Here is a 22,399-nt window from a genome sequence, read left to right as displayed (position 1 = left end):
CAAAAGATTGTTGCACAGATCTACACACACTATTGTGTGTGTGTTTAGAAGTTTTACCTCAGTAGAGCCCAGACGTCAGGCTGTTAACTTGCTGACCCTGTCTTTCTCCAGCGCTGCGCTGTCTCTCTCCGTCTCTCCGTCTCTGAGAGCTGCCTGCCATCCATCACTCAGCACTTCTGACCGTTCATTAGGAACAACTCTTAATTTAATGAACACTTATCAGCCCAGAATTTGATTAAACATTTATTCACACCACTAAAGTGGTGTGGTGGCCACTAGAGATCTTGGTTCGAATCCAGGCTCTGTCGTAGCCGGCCGCGACTGGGAGACCCATGGGGCGGCGTCGTCCAGGGTAGGGGAGGGAATGGCCGGCAGGGATGTAAGCTCAGTTGGTAGAGCATGGCATTTGCAACGCCAGGGTTGTGGGTTCGATTCCCACGGGGGGCCAGGATGAAAAATATAAAAAGAATGTATGCACGCACTAACTGTAAGTCGCTCTGGATAAGAGCGTCTGCTAAATGACTAAAATGTAAATGGAAAGTCTGCACAACAATTGTTTTTTCACCCTGCTCAAATTGGTCTCACTAGACTCCCAGCCGACAGAAAATAACAGCTGTAAAAATGTGTATCCCTGTGTGTGTGTGTACTTGATTGCAGGTCTGTTTGCCAGTGTCAAAATGTTTATATATGCGTCCAGCTCGCTCCGTTCAACGCTTGCTTTGTTATCATACCAATTTGCTGTGGCTGAGGCGTGGAGCTGATGTGTGGAGCTCCTTGGTAACAGCAGAGAGCTGAATGGCAGTCCGACAGGTTGCCTGTCTTTCTCCAGAGCCCTCACCCACCCTCCCAGGCAATTACATCCTGCACTGGGACTCACTCGACTATTTATCCAATTACACACTAACTTGTTTAACCAGTACCAGGCATTTAACCTAGAGTGTCAGACCATAACAAATACATGTTCCATTTTAAATGGATTCGGCTGAATGGCATGTACAGTGAGGGGGGAAAAGTATTCGATCTCCTGCTGATTTTGTACGTTTGCCCACTGACAAAGAAATGATCAGTCTATAATTTTAATGGTAGGTTTATTTGAACAGTGAGAGACAGAATAACAACAACAAAAATCCAGAAAAACGCATGTCAAAAATGTTATAAATTGATTTGCATTTTAATGAGGGAAATAAGTATTTGACCCCTCTGCAAAACATGACTTAGTACTTCGTGGCAAAACCCTTTTTGGCAATCACAGAGGTCAGATGTTTCTTGTAGTTGGCCACCAGGTTTGCACACATCTCAGGAGGGATTTTGTCCCATTCCTCTTTGCAGATCTTCTCCAAGTCATTAAGGTTTCGAGCCTGACGTTTGGCAACTCAAACCTTCAGCTCCCTCCACAGATTTTCTATGGGATTAAGGTCTGGAGACTAGCTAGGCCACTCCAGGACCTTAATGTGCTTCTTCTTGAGCCACTCCTTTGTTGCCTTGGCCGTGTGTTTTGGGTCATTGTAATGCTGGAATACCCATCCACGACTCATTTCAATGCCCTGGTTGAGGGAAGGAGGTTCTCACCCAAGATTTGACGGTACATGGCCCCGTTCATCGTCCCTTTGATGCAGTGAGGTTGTCCTGTCCCCTTAGCAGAAAAACACCCCCAAAGCATATTGTTTCCACCTCCATGTTTGACGGAGGGGATGGTGTTCTTGGGGTCATAGGCAGCATTCCTCTTCCTCCAAACACGGCGAGTTGAGTTGATGCCAAAGCGCTCCATTTTGGTCTCATCTGACCACAACACTTTCACCCAGTTCTCCTCTGAATCAGATGTTCATTGGCAAACTTCAGACGGGCATGTATGCTTTCTTGAGCAGGGGGACCTTGCGGGCGCTGCAGGATTTCAGTCCTTCACGGCGTAGTGTGTTACCAATTGTTTTCTTGGTGACTATGGTCCCAGCTGCCTTGAGATCATTGACAAGATCCTCCCGTGTAGTTCTGGGCTGATTCCTCAACGTTCTCATGATCATTGCAACTCCACGAGGTGAGATCTTGCATGGAGCCCCAGGCCGAGGGAGATTTACAGTTATTTTGTGTTTCTTCCATTTGCGAATAATCGCACCAACTGTTGTCACCTTCTCACCAAGCTGCTTGGCGATGGCCTTGTAGCCCATTCCAGCCTTGTGTAGGTCTACAATCTTGTCCTTGACATCCTTGGAGATCTCTTTGGTCTTGGCCATGGTGGAGAGTTTGGAATCTGATTGATTGATTGCTTCTGTGGACAGGTGTCTTTTATACAGGTAACAAGCTGAGATTAGGAGCACTCCCTTTAAGAGTGTGCTCCTAATCTCAGCTCGTTACCTGTATAAAAGACACCTGGGAGCCAGAAATCTTTCTGATTGAGAGGGGGTCAAATACTTATTTCCCTCATTAAAATGCAAATCAATTTAGAATATTTTTGACATACATTTTTCTGGATTTTTTTGTTGTTATTCTGTCTCTCACTGTTCAAATAAACCTACCATTAAAATTATAGACTGATCATTTCTTTGTCAGTGGGCAAACATACAAAATCAGCAGGGGATCAAATACATTTTTCCCTCACTGTATATATATATATATATATATATATATATATATATATATATATATATATATATATATATATACAATTTTTTTTTTACAAATAAAACAACAACAAAAAAAGTGTTGAGAAAAAAAGAGCAGAAGTAAAATAAAATAACAGTAGGGAGGCTATATATACAGGGAGGTACCGGTGCAGAGTCAATGTGCGGGGGCACCGGCTAGTTGAGATAGTTGAAGTAATATGTACATGTGGGTGGAGTTAAAGTGACTATGCATAAATAATTAACAGAGTAGCAGCAGCGTAAAAAGGATGGGGTGGGGGGGCAGTGCAAATAGTCTGGGTAGCCATGATTAGCTGTTCAGGAGTCTTATGGCTTGGGGGTAGAAGCTGTTGAGAAGTCTTTTGGACCTAGACTTGGCACTCCGGTACTGCTTGCTGTGCGGTAGCAGGGAGAACAGTCTATGACTAGGGTGGCTGGAGTCTTTGACAATTTTGAGGGCCTTCCTCTGACACCGCATGGTATAGAGGTCCTGGATGGCAGGAAGCTTGGCCCCAGTGATGTACTGGGCCGTACGCACTACCCTCTGTAGTGCCTTGCGGTCGGAGGCCAAGCAGTTGCCATACCAGGCGGTGATGCAACCAGTCAGGATGCTCTCGATTGTGCAGCTGTAGAATTTTTTGAGGATCTGAGGACCCATGCTAAATCTTTTCAGTCTCCTGAGGGGGAATAGGCTTTGTCGTGCCCTCTTCACGACTGTCTTGGTGTGTTTGGACCATGATAGTTCGTTGGTGATGTGGACACCAAGGAACTTGAAGCTCTCAGCCTGTTCCACTACAGCCCTGTCGATGAGAATGGGGGCGTGCTCAGTCCTGTTTTTTTTCCTGTAGTCCACAATCATCTCCTTTGTCTTGGTCACGTTGAGGGAGAGGTTGTTGTCCTGGCACCACACGGCCAGGTCTCTGACCTCCTCCCTATAGGCTGTCTCATCGTTGTCGGTGATCAGGCCTACCACTGTTGTGTCGTCGGCAAACTTAATGATGGTGTTGGAGTCGTGCCTGGCCATGCAGTCATGGGTGAACAGAGAGTACAGGAGGGGACTGAGCACGCAACCCTGAGGGGCCCCCGTGTTGAGGATCAGTGTGGCAGATGTGTTGTTACCTACCCTTACTACCTGGGGGCGGCCTGTCAGGAAGTCCAGGATCCAGTTGCAGAGGGAGGTGTTTAGTCCCAGGATCCTTAGCTTAGTGATGAGCTTAGAGGGTACTATGGTGTTGAATGCTGAGCTGTAGTCAATGAATAGCATTCTCACGTAGGTGTTCCTCTTGTCCAGGTGGGAAAGGGCAGTGTGGAGTGCAATAGAGATTGCATAATCTGTGGATCTGTTGGGGCGGTATGCAAATTGGAGTGGGTCTAGGGTTTCTGGGATAATGCTGTTGATGTGAGCCATGACCAGCCTTTCAAAGCACTTCATGGCTACAGGCGTCAGTGCTACGGGTCGGTAGTCATTTAGGCAGGTTATCTTAGAGTCCTTGGGCACGGGGACTATGGTGGTCTGCTTGAAACATGTTGGTATTACAGACTCAGTCAGGGACATGTTGAAAATGTCAGTGAAGACACTTGCCAGTTGGTCAGCACATGCTCGGAGTACACGTCCTGGTAATCCGTCTGGCCCTGCGGCCTTGTGAATGTTGACCTGTTTAAAAGTCTTACTCACATCGGCTACGGAGAGCGTGATCACATGGTCATCCGGAACAGCTGGTGCTCTCATGCATGCTTCAGTGTTGCTTGCCTCGAAGCGAGCATAGAAGTGGTTTAGCTCGTCTGGTAGGCTTGTGTCACTGGGCAGCTCGCGGCTGTGCTTCCCTTTGTAGTCTGTAATAGTTTTCAAGCCCTGCCACATCCGACGAGCGTCAGAGCCAGTGTAGTACAAGTAGTTCTTGCCATAATATGGACTTGGTCTTTTACCAAATAGGGCTATCTTCTGTATACCACCCCTAACTTGTCACAACACAACTGATTGGCTCAAACGCATTAAGAAGGAAAGAAATTCCACAAATGAACTTTTAACAAGGCACACCTGTTAATTGAAATGCATTCCAGGTGACTACCTCATGAAGCTGGTTGAGAGAATGCCAAGAGTGTGGAAAGCTGTCGTCAAGGCAAAGGGTGGCTATTTGAAGAATCTCAAATATAAAATATATTTTGATTTGTTTAACACTTTTTTTGGTTACTACCTGATTGCATATGTGTTATTTCATAGTTTATGATGTATTCACTATTATTCTACAATGTAGAAAATAGTAAAAATAAAGAAAAGCCCTGGAATGAGTAGGTATGTACAAACTTTTGACTGGTACTGTATATAGAGATATTATGAATGCTGCAGTAGCCACATTACATTTACATTTTTGTCATTTAGCAGACGCTCTTATCCAGAGCGACTTACAGTTAGTGAGTGCATACATTATTATTGTTATTATTATTATTATTTATTTTTTATACTGGCCCCCCGTGGGAATCGAACCCACAACCCTGGCGTTGCAAACGCCATGCTCTACCAACTGAGCTACATCCCTGCCGGTCATTCCCTCCCCTACATTGAAAGCCACATTTAAATAGGTTGTAACTCACCTGTTCACCTGCAAATGACTGCAGAAGGAAAGGTATTGTCTGTCTCTGTATGTATGTCTGTCTGTCTCTGTCTCTCTTTCTGTTTCTCTGTCTGTGTCTGTCCATCTCATATTTCTCAGGTATGCCAGTCTAGTGTAGACTATAACTATTATTCCCTTCTTTTTCTCAAAACTCCCTCCTGCCTTTCTCTCTCTTTCTCTCTCCCTCTCTCTTTCCCGTCTCTCTCTCTCGCTCTCGAACAGTGGTATGCCAATCCAGACTATAACCTGTTCAGTCCGTACGTGGAGCACCGGAGGCTCCACCCCACCCAGCCCTTCTACGTCCTCCACCCCAAATATTTGTGGCATCTCTGGGATGTGATCCAGGGCAACACCCAGGAGACCATCCAGCCTAACCCACCCTCCTCTGGGTTCATAGGTGAGACTATGTAGACACATACATGTGTGTGTGCGTGCTGTGCGCGCACATACACACGTACAAGTGCACGTGCATACACACACGCACACACACTCACTCACACACTTGCACAAGTGTTATATAAAGCAGGCTCTGTAGTTCTAATGTTAATGTCAGAGAGTCAGAGAATCGGCCAGTCGACCTCTCTATGTTGTGTAATAGAGTGCTTGTGCCCAGCGGCTACTTGGCGTCATGTTATTGTATTATTATAAAACAGCCCTACAGGACCCGTCCTATAGCAACACATAAGTGGTGGTCGGGGGGGGGGGGGGGGGGCATCCTGTGCAATTTTGTTTAGGTATACGGTAGTCGTTTAGTTCAATTTGTCTCACAAAGATTTTATTGTCCCCAGTGGTGGTGTATTGCAGTGTGATATTACATATTGTTTTGGTAATTAGGTCATTTTGGATTGCTTAGTAGACCAGTGAAACGGAAAATCACACAAGAAACACAGATCCACAACGTCAGACTGAATTCAGCACTTTCTTTGTACTGGTTGGGAGGCGGGCGGGGGGGGGGCAGAAGACGTGGGGGGGGGCACCACCCCAAACATCACACATGAGTTAATGAGTTCAAAGCCAATTCTCCCCAAACAAAATGCTGGCAGTTCCAGCAAAGTCCCAACCCCCATCTGTGAGATCCATGTAGTTCCTCAATAGAAAAGTTCACGATCACCCACAGCCGCCAGATCTCCCACAGCCGCCAGATCTCCCACAGCCGCCAGATCTCCCACAGCCGCCAGATCTCCCAGAGTCGCTAGATCTCTCACAGCCGCCAGATCACCCATAGCCACCAGTGTACCAGTATCCTTCAGATCTCAACGGATCCGTATCCTGTAGAAATTAGTCTTTGTTCTCTTGATTAACTTGAATAGTCTTTGTTCTCTTGATAAACTTGTATAGTCTTTGTTCTCTTGATTAACTTGTATAGTCTTTGTTCTCTTGATTAACTTGTATAGTCTTTATACAAGTTAATCAAGAGAACAAAGACTATACAAGTTAATCAAGAGAACAGTCTTTGTTCTCTTGATTAACTTGTATAGTCTTTTGTTCTCTTGATAAACTTGTATAGTCTTTGTTGTCTTGATTAACTAGTATAGTCTTTGTTCTCTTGATAAACTTGTATAGTATTTGTTCTCTTGATTAACTTGAATAGTCTTTGTTCTCTTGATAAACTTGTATAGTCTTTGTTCTCTTGATTAACTTGTATAGTCTTTGTTCTCTTGATTAACTTGTATAGTCTTTGTTCTCTTGATTAACTTGTATAGTCTTTGTTCTCTTGATGAACTTGTATAGTTTTTGTTCTCTTGATAAACCTGTATAGTATTTGTTCTCTTGATTAACTTGAATAGTCTTTGTTCTCTTGATAAACGTGTATAGTGTTTGTTCTCTTGATAAACTTGTATAGTGTTTGTTCTCTTGATAAACTTGTATAGTCTTTGTTCTCTTGATAAACTTGTATAGTCTTTGTTCTCTTGATTAACTTGTATAGTCTTTGTTCTCTTGATTAACTTGTATAGTCTTTGTTCTCTTGACTAACTTGTATAGTCTTTGTTCTCTTGACTAACTTGTATAGTCTTTGTTCTCTTGATTAACTTGTATAGTCTTTGTTCTCTTGACTAACTTGTATAGTCTTTGTTCTCTTGACTAACTTGTATAGGCTTTGTTCTCATGATTAACTTGTATAGTCTTTGTTCTCTTGATTAACTTGTATAGTCTTTGTTCTCTTGATTAACTTGTATAGTCTTTGTTCTCTCGATTAACTTGTATAGTCTTTGTTCTCTTGATTAACTTGTATAGTCTTTGTTCTCTTGATTAACTTGTATAGTCTTTGTTCTCTTGATTAACTTGTATAGTCTTTGTAGCCTTTATCATCTCTTTACTGGTTAATATAATGTAATATAATATAATATAGCTAATATATCCCATAGCTTATTGCACTTTAGTCAGTGACTGCGTCTCAAATCACACCCTATTCCCCTTACTTCTTTCCAGAGCCTTATGTAGTGCACTACTTTGGGGAATAGGGTGAGATTTGAGACGCAGCCTCAAACTCTCATCAGTCTTCACAGTTCGGACAGCACAGAGGCTGGTAGTAGCATAAGCACTGGCTGTGTATGTGTGTGGGGGTTGGGGTGAAATGTGACAGAGATGCACCTTTTCACTTGGGCAGTGCTGTGTGTTTAGAGAACAAGCACTGGGGTTTGCCAGTGTGTTGAGCGGTGGTATTTACATCAAGACAAGCAGACTGTCAATAGAGCAGAGTGACATCAAATGGTATACACACACACACACACACACACACACAGAATTCATACACACATACACAGAATTCATACACACACTTCGTCTTATGCATGCAGAACACATGCTCACTATTGTACAGCCTCCGTCCCATCCTCCATCCTCCATCCCCCATACACTCACTTACTTTCTCTTGCACACACATGGACAATTTCACTCCCACATACACACTCCCACATGTACAGGTAAACACAGCAGTCAGTAAACAAATCGAAGGGGTTGGGCACGAGTAGAGGAGAGACCCCCGAGGGGTTTTATGCATGGGGCTTGGAGCGTTCACGGTCGTGATGGTCTATTGGCGTGCACCGCTCAGCTAGCTAGCTAGCTACTGTATCATCATCATCCAACAGTCATCATTCAGGCTTCCCCGTCGGCCTTCCTGGCGCACCTGCTCAGGAAGTGACCTCTGGAGGGTTGGTGCGCTCAGTGGCCGGGGTGCTGCAGCCATAGTTGTGGGTACCAGTGGAGATCTGGGCAGTGCAAGCCACCGTGTTGCTGTATACACGCCGGTTGAGCTGGATGACGGTGGTCTTGGAGGGCATGGAGGAGAGGCCGTTCTCCATGGAGCGCCGTTCACACCGGAACAGGATCAGGAAACACCTGTAGAACTGAGGGAGGGAGGAGATATTAGTGGCGAGGGAGAGATTAGAGGGGAAGAATGGGTAGGGCAGATATGGAAGAAGGGGGTGAGGTGAGCAGGACAGAAGGAAGAGGTGGAGGAAAAGGCTGTTGCTACAGCAATGAGAAGCCAAAACATCATTATCCATGTTCTCTTTTTGCTAATTTGGTTGCATGCACCAACCAGGATTCATACATGGAGATCGTTTATTTACAATTTCTATGTGCGTATTGTTACATGTTACCATGGTAGCTGATGATTCTATGACCTCTATCATGCAATGTCTCTGGGTTGTATGAACAGAGTGCTAATATGACGCCACTTCCATTCTTGGTCAATAACGTTTTAACACTTTAACTGCACTTTGATTATTTGGTGGCCTTCTCCCTTTTGGGTCTATAGCAACAACACACACTAGCAAGAGAGGTCGTGGAACAGTCACCTGCAGAGTGACTTGGTGTAACCCTTGTTCCGTCTGCCTTGAGAGGTTGGACAAATGAATCCATTCCCTGAGTTTACCTGTCACATTTCTCTCTGATGTCTCAAAGCTAAACAGGAAGAGAGGTAGACGGAGAGGAAATGCCCCTCTAAGGACCTCACTGCATCAGCAGAATAGCATCAAAGACAGTACAGTAAGAAGATAGGCAGAAACTGCTTCCCAGATCACACTTGTTGGCTAGCTAAGCTCATGCGCAGAAACACCTCATTGGGTCCAACGGTCGTGTAGCGCCGAACTCGCATGTGCAGGCCGTCAAATCAAAGGCACTCTTTCGCTATAACGTTGGTTTTGATGATAATTTAAATGTCAGATTGTCACTTTCACAAGGTTTGTAGTAATGACAGTTTTGGCTACTTAAAACATTGGCTCCAATCTTTGCATTTAGATTTTGAGAAAATGACCAGTGTGAAAACGGGGGTGAATTTAGGGCTGTATATGTGAGAGATGGGCACATGGTTACGAGGGGTATGCAGACTCTAGTCTCTGTGTTGTAGGTGTGTTTGGGACGTGTCTATGTCAACACTGTGTCCTGTTCACTGGGTGGTTCATCATTTGCCTGGTATCCAGACTGAATGTATGTTCCATTTCACTATAGTTAAGTGAAACAATAGTGCAACAGAGCTTGTATACCAGGCAACTTCATAATCACATAATTCAATGTATGGATTGTAGGGCTGACCCCAATTGGTCGATTGTTTTGTCGATAGGCTGTTGGTCGACCAAGATTTGTTTTAGTCGATCAGTAGCAAATATATGTGTATATATATATATATATATTTTTTTTTTTTTTATAGCACACAACACACCTGACTTATTCGTGCCCATTTCAGTGAACAAATCCATTGCGGAGGCCGAGACTAATCCATTGTGGAGGCCGCGGGGATGGCACTGTCCAAGAAGAAGGGGAGTGTGGCTAAGATGTACAATGCACTTCTCTCTCCAGAATGCGCTCTCTCCCGCCAATTTGTCCACATTCATTAATCCATAAATGAATTGTGTGAATTGTTTGCGTTTGGTTGTTAGTGTCTATCAATTCCACATTACATATATCACCAGTAGTACATTTACTGTTAATTCCTATCATTTCTAATCTACAATGTTTGTTTGGTTATGGTCATTTCTGTTAATACATTCAATATGTTATTATTCCAGTATTTTACTGCTCTCATTGTCGGAGTGGACACATTGTTTGCAGAGCGCACAACCTATGCTACACTTGTGAGAGACAAGTTTTGGTGTATTTCATTCCATTTACAAGTTTTGTCAATGTTGAGTAAGGACGCACCCCTGATTACGCATAGAAGTAGGCCTATAGTGCCCATTTGGGGATCTGATAGTATTTCTGATTGGCTTAACGCACCACCACTAATGATCTGTGGAGCTTCTCAAAGTAATGTTTTCTTCACCTCAAACAGCAAGCAAACAAAGTCTGTTTTTACATCCATTGAAAATGACAGTAGTTCCTCATTGTATTTGAAAAATCTTTCCAGCTCTCTCCCTTTCGATAACCACTCAGCGTGAAAGGGGAAAAATGTCATGCTTATCCAGTGGAAATGTCAAAAAATAGGCCTACCTGATTCTTATCCCTTGCGCAAATAGCCAACAGCTGTGTCTGTCTTGAGCTCACTGGCGCAGGAAACTCTGAGGGCCCAGAATATTTTATACAATGTTGCAAGTTTGCTAGCACGAGCTTCAGGTCAGACCCAAGTTAATAGTTGATACAATGTTTCAAGTTCGTTGCAGACAGGCCATGCGTAGCCAATGTGATCTTATAGGATATTTATTTTTATCAGGATATTTTCTACCTGCAGTCTGCAATGTTTTTATTTGTTGGCTTTATAGGCTGTTTTTACATAGTTGGCAATGGCGATATAAGTTACTTTTTAGGTTTGTATCATTTTCATTTAGATTTTGATAGACCTTTGATTAACCACATTACAATGAATTTGAGATACGAAGACGACGTTATAAATTAAATGAAATTGTTCCACGAAAATGTGCATTTGAAAACCATAACTGGCATGCAAGTCGGTAGAAATTGTAAGATAAATTGCCATTCCACATGAGAAAGGTTGCCGACTTCTCGTGTAGACTATTACCGGCAACTTCGGGAGAGTAACGGCAGAATCTGCGAAAGCCAGTAGGAGCGGGAGGAGGATGGTCAGGTTAAGTTTTTTTTCTTCTGCTTATCTTGATCTTTGGCTCCCTCTTGAATCATTTGTGTCTTATTTCATCTAACAGTGTGCTTAAAGCATCAGACAAGGTAAATGCATATATAGTTGATTTTATTAAAACACATGCGGTGTGTCTATGTATGTAAAAATGCACGTTTAAAAATGTCTACCAATCGATTGGTCTAAAGAACAGACGACTTTCAGTCGATCAAAAACTTTTTTTGTCAGGGACAGCCTAATGGATTGTGTGTTTTGTGGAACGTGTAACTTGTCTGTGTGTATGCTAGAATATCTAACCCCTCATGCTCTGCCTTGTTGTTGTAATTACAGGCATCCTCCTGATGATGGCGCTGTGTGAAGAGGTCCACGTGTACGAGTACATCCCGTCGCTGCGGCAGACAGACCTGTGCCACTACCACGAGCAGTACTACGACGCCGCATGCACCCTGGGGGCGTACCACCCGCTGCTCTATGAGAAGAGTCTGGTGCAGCGCATCAACACAGGCCCTGAGAGAGACCTGAAGAAGAAGGGCCGCGTCACCCTCCCCGGCTTCAGCACCGTCAACTGTGACCTCTGAACTAGGAACTCATGAACTCTGACCCTCAGCAGAAGCCAAACATGGAACCACCACGACTCCACAGGACTAAGGGAAAACAGTGGAGAACCCAAGCCATAGCCCCTCTGTGTGGGATGGGATCAAACTGGAGGGTACAGCTACTTAGATGTAGCTCTAACTACATCTGTCAGGATTTATCGACAGAACCCACATGGGTCAAAACCCCGCCTTCCTCAGAGGTTACTTTCTAAATGTAATCAACTACAGTTACTAGTTACCTGTCCAAAATTGCAATCGGTAACGTAACTTTTGGATTACCCAAACTCAGTAACATAATCGGATGACTTTCAGTTACTTTTGGATGACTTTCCCCTTTAGAGGTGTTAGAAGTGGTCTCTGACTTGTAGTCAGACTTGCTCAGGTGGAACAAACTTAAACTTGCCCCTTTTTTCAATTCTTAATTGAATGTCATTAAGAAAACAGAACGGTGTCATAATGTATTTTTTTTCCGCAAACATCCTTTCTAAATTTAAAAGTAATCCAAAAAGTAATGAGCTAGTTTTTCAAAAGTATCTGTAATCTGATTACAATATTTTTGCTGGTGACGTTACTGATTACAGGTAGCGGTTTTTGTAATCAGATTACATGTAATCATCTACTTTTCAACCCTCAGAGGGTAACGAGCCCAAGACATGCCCAATGTGAACATCTCTATCTCTGCCATTGCTGATCCGGAAGAGAGGAGAAGAGCTGTCTAGGGTAGCAATAGATAAGTGTCTTTAGATAGAGAAACTTTTTTGATATATCTGGATGTTTTTTGCTGTTGTGAAGCGTTGTTTCTCCAGAGCACTGGTTGCTCTTCTTTCTTAAAAGGACTTAAAGGACAGTCCACAGTTTTTTTATGGTGGGTTATGGGTCTCATGGGGTGGTAAATTAATGTTTGAGAAAATTAGCAGTGGTCCGCACTGAATGTCTCACACACGTCCATACCAAACACACTTGAAAATGTACAAACTCGGCATACACCAGCCACACACTCCCGACAACATTTTTTATTTTATTTTTTATTTTTAGTCATTTAGCAGACGCTCTTATCCAGAGCGACTTAAAGTTAGTGATTACATATTTTTTTTATACTGGCCCCCCGTGGGAATCGAACCCACAACCCTGTCGTTGCAAATGCCATGCTCTATCAACTGAACTACATCCCTGCCGGCCATTCCCTCCCCTACCCTGGGCCAATTGTGCGCCGCCCATGAGTCTCCCGGTCGCAGTCGGCTGCGACAGAGCCTGGATTCGAACCAGGATCTCTAGTGGCACAGTTAGCACTGCGATGCAGTGCCTTAGACCACTGCGCTACTCAGGAATTTGTAACATGTAACACACTTGAAGTTTTATTGGAAATGTACCTCCATACAACTTCAAAGACAATACATACACAACACACACCCATACCCTGTACATACAGGTACATATTGCTCCATACAGGCACACTGGAATTACACCAAATCCTCCTCATCTTCTCAGTATTTTCTAACCAAGATGGAGGTACATTGTTTTTTATCTACAACCGTCACATTTTGCTGTATTCGACATTCCTTAAATGTTATTTTCTATTCTTATTTGTTGTTGTCAAGGATTTTGAATGCTGTTGCTTGTGCTGCGCTTTATGCCCAGTCATTCTCCTGTCCAATCCCCAAGCTTGACTGTACGGGACCACTTACCAATAAACAGATTGTCACACTCCCCACTTAGCACTTTAAGACTGGCTGACTGGCTGGTGACTGGCTGCCACATCAAGGGCATAGCTGGCGGGTAGTTGGGTACCAAACCCTGGAAAACACATTGGTTGCCCATTCTTGGACTTAATCCAATACAATGAAGTCCTTTTAAGGACTGTGAATACCAAAGGATGAGAGGCTAGGGGATAGGCGCTAGGGGGTAAGAGAAGGGACTCATAACACATTCTCAAAACAGCTATAACCCTGTGCCTAGTGGCCAAATTAACACTGGGTTGCCTTTCAAAACACCCTCGGACTGATAATTCACATATGCCATCTATTTAACTGCAGTGTCATTGTTACATTTTTTTATTGCTTATTTAATTGTTTAATAGTTGAGAAAAAAGAAGGCTGCTAATCAGCCCATAGCTCAAACCGTCCCGTGTTCTGTTAGTGGTGAGTAGGAGAGGTCACTAGTCAAACTCCCATACTGTCCAGTGTCCACCCCATGCCAAAAGGCAATTGAACCAACGCCCTTTCTCTGACGTCTCTTTAAAAGCAGCTGTAGCTACTGCGATGATTGACCTGTCACTTTGAATGTAAATCACACCACCTCCCACTGTCATGGTCAAACCTCTCCTTACGGCAGTTCACTCTACGAGCACTACCCTGACTATGTACCATTTGATGGAGTCAAGTGAATGAGGGTTCCAGTCCAGCAGGGTTCAGTAGCTGGACTGCCTCCCAGGCATACAGCAGAGCATAGTCTAGTTCTACTTTAAGCCTATCATTCATCATGTGTCATTTTGACTCAATACTCCAATATTGGTCTAAAATTACTATTTTGCCTGAGCTTGCAGCAGGATACCTTTTCTTATCGTGGCAGGGATTTAAAGCAGTAATATCTCCAGACTCACTCCTGTCTTTTAATGGGTTTTCTTATTTACCCTGACTCTGTGCCAGACTTGCCTGCAGTACATTTCAGCTAGCTAAAGCCAGCGCGCGCGCGTGTGTGTGTGTGTGTGTGTGTGTGTGAAGGAAAGGAGATGGGGGTTTACTCAGAGACCTATCCTAATAGTTCATCCTATTGGGCTCTATATGTAATTCTACATGATCACTATCTGGCCATGCTAGAATGGACAGCGGAGGCTCAGTGCTTTCCAACCACAAATCCGCTTACAACTACTAAGCTTCACCTTTATCCCCAGCTGACCCAATTAAACCAAACAGATCATGTACTTGTTGTCCATCTCACCTATTTGTCACTGTAGTCCTCTGTGTAATGGCCAGCTAGTGACCATTCCCTGGCCAGGGACAACTGGGAGGGGTTGACATTGGCAGTCAGTGACAGAACACAAATAAGAGATGTGTGTTTGTGTATTAGCGTTTGTTATTCTGTAACGTGTTGCTGTGCCCTTGCTCCAGGAACAATGCTTAACCAGGGTTGCAGAAATGAATTTACCCAGTTGTAAACATGGCAGACAAACGCTGCTTGGGATAAACTGAGGCATCTGTTGTTGTATTCAGGTGACAGAAGAGAGACTGAACAGGAATACCATTTAGAGTTAGAGCTGTTTTTAAATCTTTGATGTGAGGACTGTGTCTGTGTGAGGGGAACTCTGATGGCTCTTTGCAATTTTTTTAATTGCTTGTAGTATTGTATGTTTTTATCACGTTGAATGTTGTACATTTTTATAAATTGTGTTCATGCAGGGCTCCCTTGGAAATGAGGCCTTGGTCTCAATGTGACTCCCTGCTAAAATAAAGGTTATATAAAAATAAATAAAGCCTTGGCAGTAGCTCGGGTAGCTAACACAAGTCTTCAGGTCTCAGGCAAGGTTACTCAGCACGCAAGCGTGGTTCCGAATAGCTGTTACACCACAGGCAAGAAAAATATCACACCTAATGGAAATAAAATATTTTGAGCCAGATCTGACATCTCATTAAGACATGGCTTTAAGGAAAAAGGCGCACTGCTGTGTAGGGCCAAGAGATCTAAGAGTGGAACAAGGCTTTGGTGAATCTGTCTGGAAGAGTCTCTCTCACACAGTGTATCAAATAAAATAAAATTTTGCAGGTGTAGACCTTACCGTGAAATGCTTACTTTCAAGTCCTTAACCAACAATGCAGTTCAAGAAATAGAGTTAAGAAAATATTTACTAAATTAACTAAAGTATGACTTGGGTGACTGGAGACTTATGGGCCTTCCTCTGACACCGCCTAGTATATAGGTCCTGGATGGCAGGAAGCTTGGCCCCAGTGATGTACTGGGCCATACGCACTACCCTCTGTAGCGCCTTACGGTCAGATGCCGAGCAGTTGCCATACCAGGCGGTGATGCAACCGGTCAGGATGCTCTCGATGGTGCAGCTGTATAGCTTTTTGAGGATCTGGGTACCCATAGCCAAATCTTTTCAGTCTCCTGAGGGGGAAAAGGTGTAGTCGTGCCCTCTTCACGACTGTCTTGGTGTGTTTGGACCATGACAGTTTGTTGGTGATGTGGACACCAAGGTGTGGACACCAACTCTCGACCCGCTCCACTACAGCCCCGTTGATGTTAATGGGGGCCTGTTCGGCCCTCCTTTTCCTCTAGTCCACAATCAGCTCCTTTGTCTTGCTCACATTGAGGGAGAGGTTGTTGTCGTGGCACCACACTGCCAGGTCTCTGACCTCCTCCCTATAGACTGTCTCATTGTTGTCGGTGATCAGGCCTACCACTGTTGTGTCGTCAGCAAACTTAATGATGGTGTTGGAGTCGTGCTTGGCCACGCAGTCATGGGTGAACAGGGAGTCCAGGAGGGGACTAAGCACGCACCCCTGAAGGGACCCAGTGTTGAGGGAGGTGTTTAGTCCCAGGGTCCATAGCTTAGCGATGAGCATTTGTGGGCACTATGGTGTTGAACGCTGAGCTGTAGTCAGTGAACAGCATTCTCACATACTGTAGGTGTTCCTTTTGTCCAGGTGGGAAAAGGCAGTGTGGGGTGCGATTGAGATTGCGTCATCTGTGGATCTGTTGGGGGGGGTATGCGAATTGGAGTGGGTCTAGGGTTTCCGGGATGATGGTGTTGATGTGAGTCATGACCAGCCTTTCAAAGCTCTTCATGGCTACCGACGTGAGTGCTACGGGGTGGTAGTCATTTAGGCAGGTTACCTTCGCTTTCTTGGGCACCGGGACTCTGGTGGTCTGCTTGAAACATGTAGGTATTACAGACTCGGTAAGGGACAGGTTGAAAATGTCAGTGAAGACACTTGCCAGTTTGTCCGTGCATGCTCTGAGTACACGTCCTGGTAATCCGTCTGGCCCCGCGGCATTGTGAATGTTGACCTGTTTAAAGGTCTTGCTCACATCGGCTACAAAGAGCGTGATCACACAGTCGTCCGGAACAGCTGATGCTCTCATGCATGCTTCAGTGTTGCTTGCTTCGAAGCAAGCATAAAAGGCATTTAGCTCTTCTGGTAGGCTTATCATCTCTGATTCATCCCTTATCACATGTAACATATATTAAATAATTTAATAAGATATATATAAAAAGAATGACAGCTGTAAAACATTATCCTAAGTATAAACCATGAACTTGGTGAATACCATTGGTGTTTAATATGAGGGTTAATAATAATATGCCATTTCGCAGACGCTTCTTTCCAAAGCGACTTACAGTCATGTGTGCATACATTTTTATGTATGGGTGGTCCCGGGGATCGAACCCACTACCCTGGCGTTACAAGCGCCATGCTCTACCAATTGAGCTATAGAAGACCACATCTCTTATTTGCGTTTCAACATGAATTTTACTTTTTTACACACTTTTATTTATTTTACTATGTCAATATGTATTTGTTGTCAATGTTTTGGCGTCAAACTGGTGGCCGTTGTGAAAAAAGTAAATAAATGGAAGAGTTGCAGTTAATTGAAGATGATTCCCTTGTTGATTAGATGCTTTTTTTCATTAATTTGGCTATTTTTTCTTGAACCATATGGTTAGAAACCCATGGACAATATGGACGCAGATATAATAAATGAATACTATATATGAATACATTTTTTACAGTTATTTAAGTATAAATTACCAAAGTTACTATAGATTGCCATATTTTCTGTTAATTACCAAAATGACTGAAGATCCAGTAACTTTGGTAAATTACCGGTAGCATTGCAACCCTAACTAACTGTAACTGTTACGCTTGTGATTGTGACACAGTCATGGTCCCAAAAATATGAAATTCATTTGTAATGTTTATATTCCAGTGGACAGAGCATGCAAATCTATCCGGAGCAGGGCTAAGAGGTTTAAACTTCAAGTTTTCTTGCTGGTGCAGGTAGGTGGATGGGGTGTATGTTTGTCTTATAGCAGGTGTTTAGAGAGGGGGGGGGTTATAGGATAAAGACATCTCTGTATGGACTGACACGCCAGACAATAAAGAGAAAGGGTTTGTTTTTGGAGGTGACTGCTTCCTGGGTTTCTCTCGCTCGCATCCTTTTCTGTACGGTGGAGATTCGCAGCGCCGCAATACTGACTTTGAAATGGAAACATTTCACAGCTTTTAAGTTGGAGCCTTGTAAGTTGTCATCTGAGATTTCTAAGAGGGCTTTGAACAAAGGCCGAGAGGAGAGGTAGAGAGAGAGTGGGGGATTCATCATGACCAATGTGTTATTGAAAAGCCTATTTCATTTTCAGCCTTTTGATTAGTCATTTACAGGTTTTTTATTCAACTTGAAAAAGTATTTAAGTTGACTGTTTGGATCAAATTAAATTGTTGTTCATTCATTGTTCTTTTTTTTACCATGTAAATAAAGAAGTTGTACATGTACAAAGGATCTGTGTGGAGTTCTAAAGACTTAGGTCAAGATTAAATCTGTGTCGACAATGCGCCATTTAAAGGTAATTTCCAATTGAGCCGACCTCTCAGCGTTTAGCGTGAATGCAATCAGAAACATTGCCTTTAAAAGCCACATTCTCAACAATGCGCATTCGGATTGAATCCTGGCCTTAGATTACCGACAAGACTAACACATGCACACACATACATCACCAAGCACACCACATACACACTACTACCCCTCCTCTCCCCTCCACAAACAACCCCCTGCTGCCTCACCTGTTTGTTCATGAGGATGTAGATGAGGGGGTTGATGACGGTGCTGCTCTTGGCCAGGAGGGAGGGCACCACGGCAGCCACGGGGGTGATGATGCCGGGCCGGCCGAATGTGGCCATCATGGCCACCACGCCGTAGGGCATCCAGCACAATATGTAACACACCACCGTGGTCAGCACCATAAACAGGATGTGGTGCTCTCTCCGCCGCGCCGCCGTCTTACGGATCTTACCCACCTAGAGACAGGAGAGAGTGAGTGAGGGGAGGAGAGAAGAAGAGGAGAGAGGAAGGGGGAAGAGGAGAGGAGTAGGAGAGAGAGGAAGAGGGGGAGAGAGGAAGGGGGAAGGGAAGAGGAGGAGGAGAGAGAAGAAGAGGGGAGAGAGGAAGGGAGAAGGGAAGAGGAAGAGGAGGAGAGAAGAAGAGGAAGGGGGAAGGGAATAGGAGGAGGAGAGAGAGGAGGAGATAATGTGTTTTCACCCCAGGGATAGACTAAAATAGTATTTTGTCCAAATAGACATTTGTTTGCTGTTTTCTGTATTTGTTTGCTGTTTGTTATTGTCAATCCTCTGGACACCACACACACACACCTAATGTACCGCAAGACTCTGGACTCTAATACGTTTGATAAATGTGTATATTGAGGAGGGAATAGTATTACGAAAGGGAGGCAGGTAAGAGGGACTGTGTGTGTGTGTGTGTGTGTGTTTGAGCTGAAACAGCATGGTGGCGATAAGGTGAGAGTTTAATAGAAGTCCTCTTAGACACGACAGAGTCCCTGGGGGTGAGCACACAATCTGCTCAGGTCTAATATCTAACTTTCTCACGCTGTCTATCTCATTCACCTGATATCTCCCTCCCTCCCTCCCTCCCTCTCTCTTTCTCTCCCTTTCTCTGGTTGTGCCCCAATCCTGCAGCATGCTCATTGTTCTGCCTGAGGGCTTCTGTCCTAACCCACAGAGAGACAGTGATAATCAGTCCATCCCTTCTGTACCGCTAACCACCCATTTCAGCAATGGAATGCCTGACGCTCCATCCATCTCCCCCCATGCTCCCTGTCAGCCCAAAGAACGAAAGGGACAGTAGAGAGAGGGAGAGATGAAGAGAGAAAGAGATTATATTCTCATTCCTCAATTTCAGAGGATTAAGGCACTGCCCCTCTCTCTCCATCCTGTTCGCCGTTCAACTCAGAATGAGAACGTGCACATAAACAGACCCCTTGTGACCGACAAGGTTCGAACCCAGTGTGTTAATCTATTGAGCTAATGCCTAAGGCATTCTGGTCTCAGGCAAGGTTTAATCTGCCACGCTGATCCTCAACACGGGGGCCCCTCAGGGATGCGTGCTTAGTCCCCTCCTGTACTCCCTGTTCACCCACGACTGTGTGGCCAAGCACGACTCCAACACCATCGTGAAGTTTGCTGACGACACAATGGTGGTAGGCCTGATCACCAACAACGAAGAGACAGCCTATAGGGAGGAGGTCAGAGACCTGGCAGTGTGGTGCCAGGACAACAACCTCTCCCTCAATGTGAGCAAGACAAATGAGATAGTCGTGGACTACAGGAAAAGGAGGGCAGAACCTGCCCCCATTCACATCAACAGGGCTGTAGTGGAGCGGGTCGAGAGTTTCAAGGTCCTTGGTGTCCACATCACCAACAAACTATCATGGTCCAAACACACCAAGAAGGTTGTAAAGAGGGCACGACAATGCCTTTTTCCTCTCAGGAGACTGAAAAGATTTGGTATTGGTCCCCAGATCCTCAAAAAGTTATACAGCTGCACCGTCGAGAGCATCCTGACCGGTTGCATCACCGCCTGGTCTGGCAACTGCTCGGCATCCGACCGTAAGGCACTACAGAGGGTAGTGTGTACAGCCCAGTACATCACTGGGGCCAAGCTCCCTGCCATCCAGGACCTCTATACTAGGCGGTGTCAGAGGAAGGCCCAAAAAATTGTCAAAGACTCCAGTCACCCAAGTCATAGACTGTTCTCTCTGCTACCGCACGGCAAGCGGTACCGGAGCGCCAAGTCTAGGTCCAAAAGGCTCCTTAACAGCTTCTAACCCCAAGCCAAAAGACTGCTGAACAATTAATCAAATGGCCACCCAGAGTATTTGAATTGACCCCCCCCCCCCGCCCCCCACTCTTAAATCTATTTTCTTAAAACTGCATTGTTTGTTAAGGGCTTGTAAGTAAGCATTTCACTGTAAGGTCTACACCTGTTGTATTCGGCGCATGTGACAACATTTGATTTGATTTGATTTAAAGTGTCTTTATAGGGCATTGGACCACCAACAGCCGCCAGAACAGCTTCAATGCGCTTTGGCATAAATTCTACAAGTGTCTGAAACTATTGAAGGGATGTGACATCATTCTTCCTCAGGAAATTCCATCATTTGGTGTTTTGTTGATGGTGGTGGAAAACGCTGTCTCAGGCGCTGCTCCAGAATCTCCCATAAGTGTTCAGTTGGGTTGAGATCTGGTGGCTGAGACACACACACCCTTTAAACCCCCTATGCTCTTTTGAGACCCCTCTTTCAAAAGCCGTGGTTAATCCTTGCATTAACATGTGGTTGTCGTCATCCAATCAAGATGTTCTTATCACTATCTGATCGAGATCTGTTGCATCTACACATGGTAATAAAATGTATCTTATCTGCCCACTGAATGTCTCTTATCTGCCTGCTTTGTCAGTATTGTGACCAGATTCCCTGGTCCCTTCCTGCATGCAAATGAATCCAACCTGCCTTGGATCTCCCGTTATGACACAAGCTGTATACATCGACAGAAAACATCACACTTTTATAGTCAATAGTTTTACACTCTCACCATCACAGCCTACTTTCGTTATCCAACAATTTAAATAACATAAAATCAAATGTTATTGGTCACATACATAAGACATAATTGGCTATTGTCCGGATAACCTCGACCTGTCCACAGCCGTACAAACAAATATTCAGAGAATCTCTCCCATCCCTAGAAAAGACACCACACAAACGAGTTGCGTATCTCTATGTGTGTACACAATACAATTATTGCACAGTATACATAAAAATTACACGTGGCCCCTAATGCACAGTAAAAAAAACAGAAACAGGCTTAAATTACAGAGTAGGCTACAAAGTGCATCTCCGAATGGCGCAACGCATTATCCAAACAGGTTCGGACAGGCTTGGATGTTGACATACATTGTCTTTATATTATTGTAATCTTGTATTGTAAATAACCTTTAGAATAGGCCTAAACATTACCAAAGGTAAAAAGGCAACATGCTGCGAGTACGACTACGGTTTAGTTTCCTCCAAATCATTGATCAGTGATACTCCGCTAACGGAACGTCAATATGATAACCTATAGCAAGGATTGATCTTGCTCTCCTCCCCAACTCTTTGAGAATGCAAACACATTCTGACCGTTCTGATTGGTCCCAGACACCGATGGGTTGGGCCAGAGCTGGCCTACAGGAATCATGAATCACGTCATTTTGACGTCAGCACAAATTACTTCTAGGATGGCAGGTTAACACTGATGTATGGAACGATCAATAGAGCAGCGGAAGTAAATTCAAGATGAGTCGTCAGGGGCAACGTAAATACTGCTCTAATAGCAGAACAGCTGTATTCGTCATCGATTGGTCAGTTCTTGACACCATGCAGTGACCCTGACCATCCATGGGGATGCTGTTGAGTAATGTTGCAGACTCAAATTAATTTGTCCACTGAGCCCCACAGTGCGGTAATTGCGTGAGCAAGACACATTTAGTGAA

General features: G+C 44.3%; 2 protein-coding genes across 5 annotated transcripts in view; one reads left to right on the top strand and one right to left on the bottom strand.

Annotated features, from left to right (window-relative positions):
• LOC311143947 (beta-galactoside alpha-2,6-sialyltransferase 2-like) overlaps nt 1-18,338 on the top strand; it is a 71,159-nt gene extending 52,821 nt beyond the window's left edge. For 3 of the 4 annotated variants that reach the window (XM_084179847.1, XM_084179848.1, XM_084179849.1), the window contains exons 5-6: nt 5,450-5,624; nt 11,589-18,338. In XM_084179847.1, the coding sequence (XP_084035973.1) occupies nt 5,450-5,624; nt 11,589-11,836 (423 nt within the window). In that variant the 3' untranslated portion in view covers nt 11,837-18,338. Of the gene's footprint in view, nt 1-5,449; nt 5,625-6,344; nt 6,513-11,588 lie in introns of those variants that run through there. The other variant, XM_084179850.1, reaches the window with a different exon arrangement.
• The window catches only part of tmtops2b (teleost multiple tissue opsin 2b), a gene marked incomplete at its 5' end in the record, with an annotated part of 40,501 nt that continues 25,582 nt past the window's right edge, over nt 7,481-22,399 (bottom strand). The window contains 2 exons of the mRNA XM_084179865.1: nt 7,481-8,574; nt 18,634-18,867. Of these exons, the coding sequence (XP_084035991.1) occupies nt 8,359-8,574; nt 18,634-18,867 (450 nt within the window). The 3' untranslated portion in view covers nt 7,481-8,358. The remainder of the gene's footprint in view (nt 8,575-18,633; nt 18,868-22,399) is intronic.

The sequence above is a fragment of the Coregonus lavaretus genome (assembly GCF_964263955.1).
Source record: "Coregonus lavaretus genome assembly, chromosome: 16".
Lineage (NCBI taxonomy): Eukaryota > Metazoa > Chordata > Actinopteri > Salmoniformes > Salmonidae > Coregonus > Coregonus lavaretus.
Note: the sequence above shows the minus strand (reverse complement) of the source record. Positions and strands in the feature narration are given on the sequence as shown.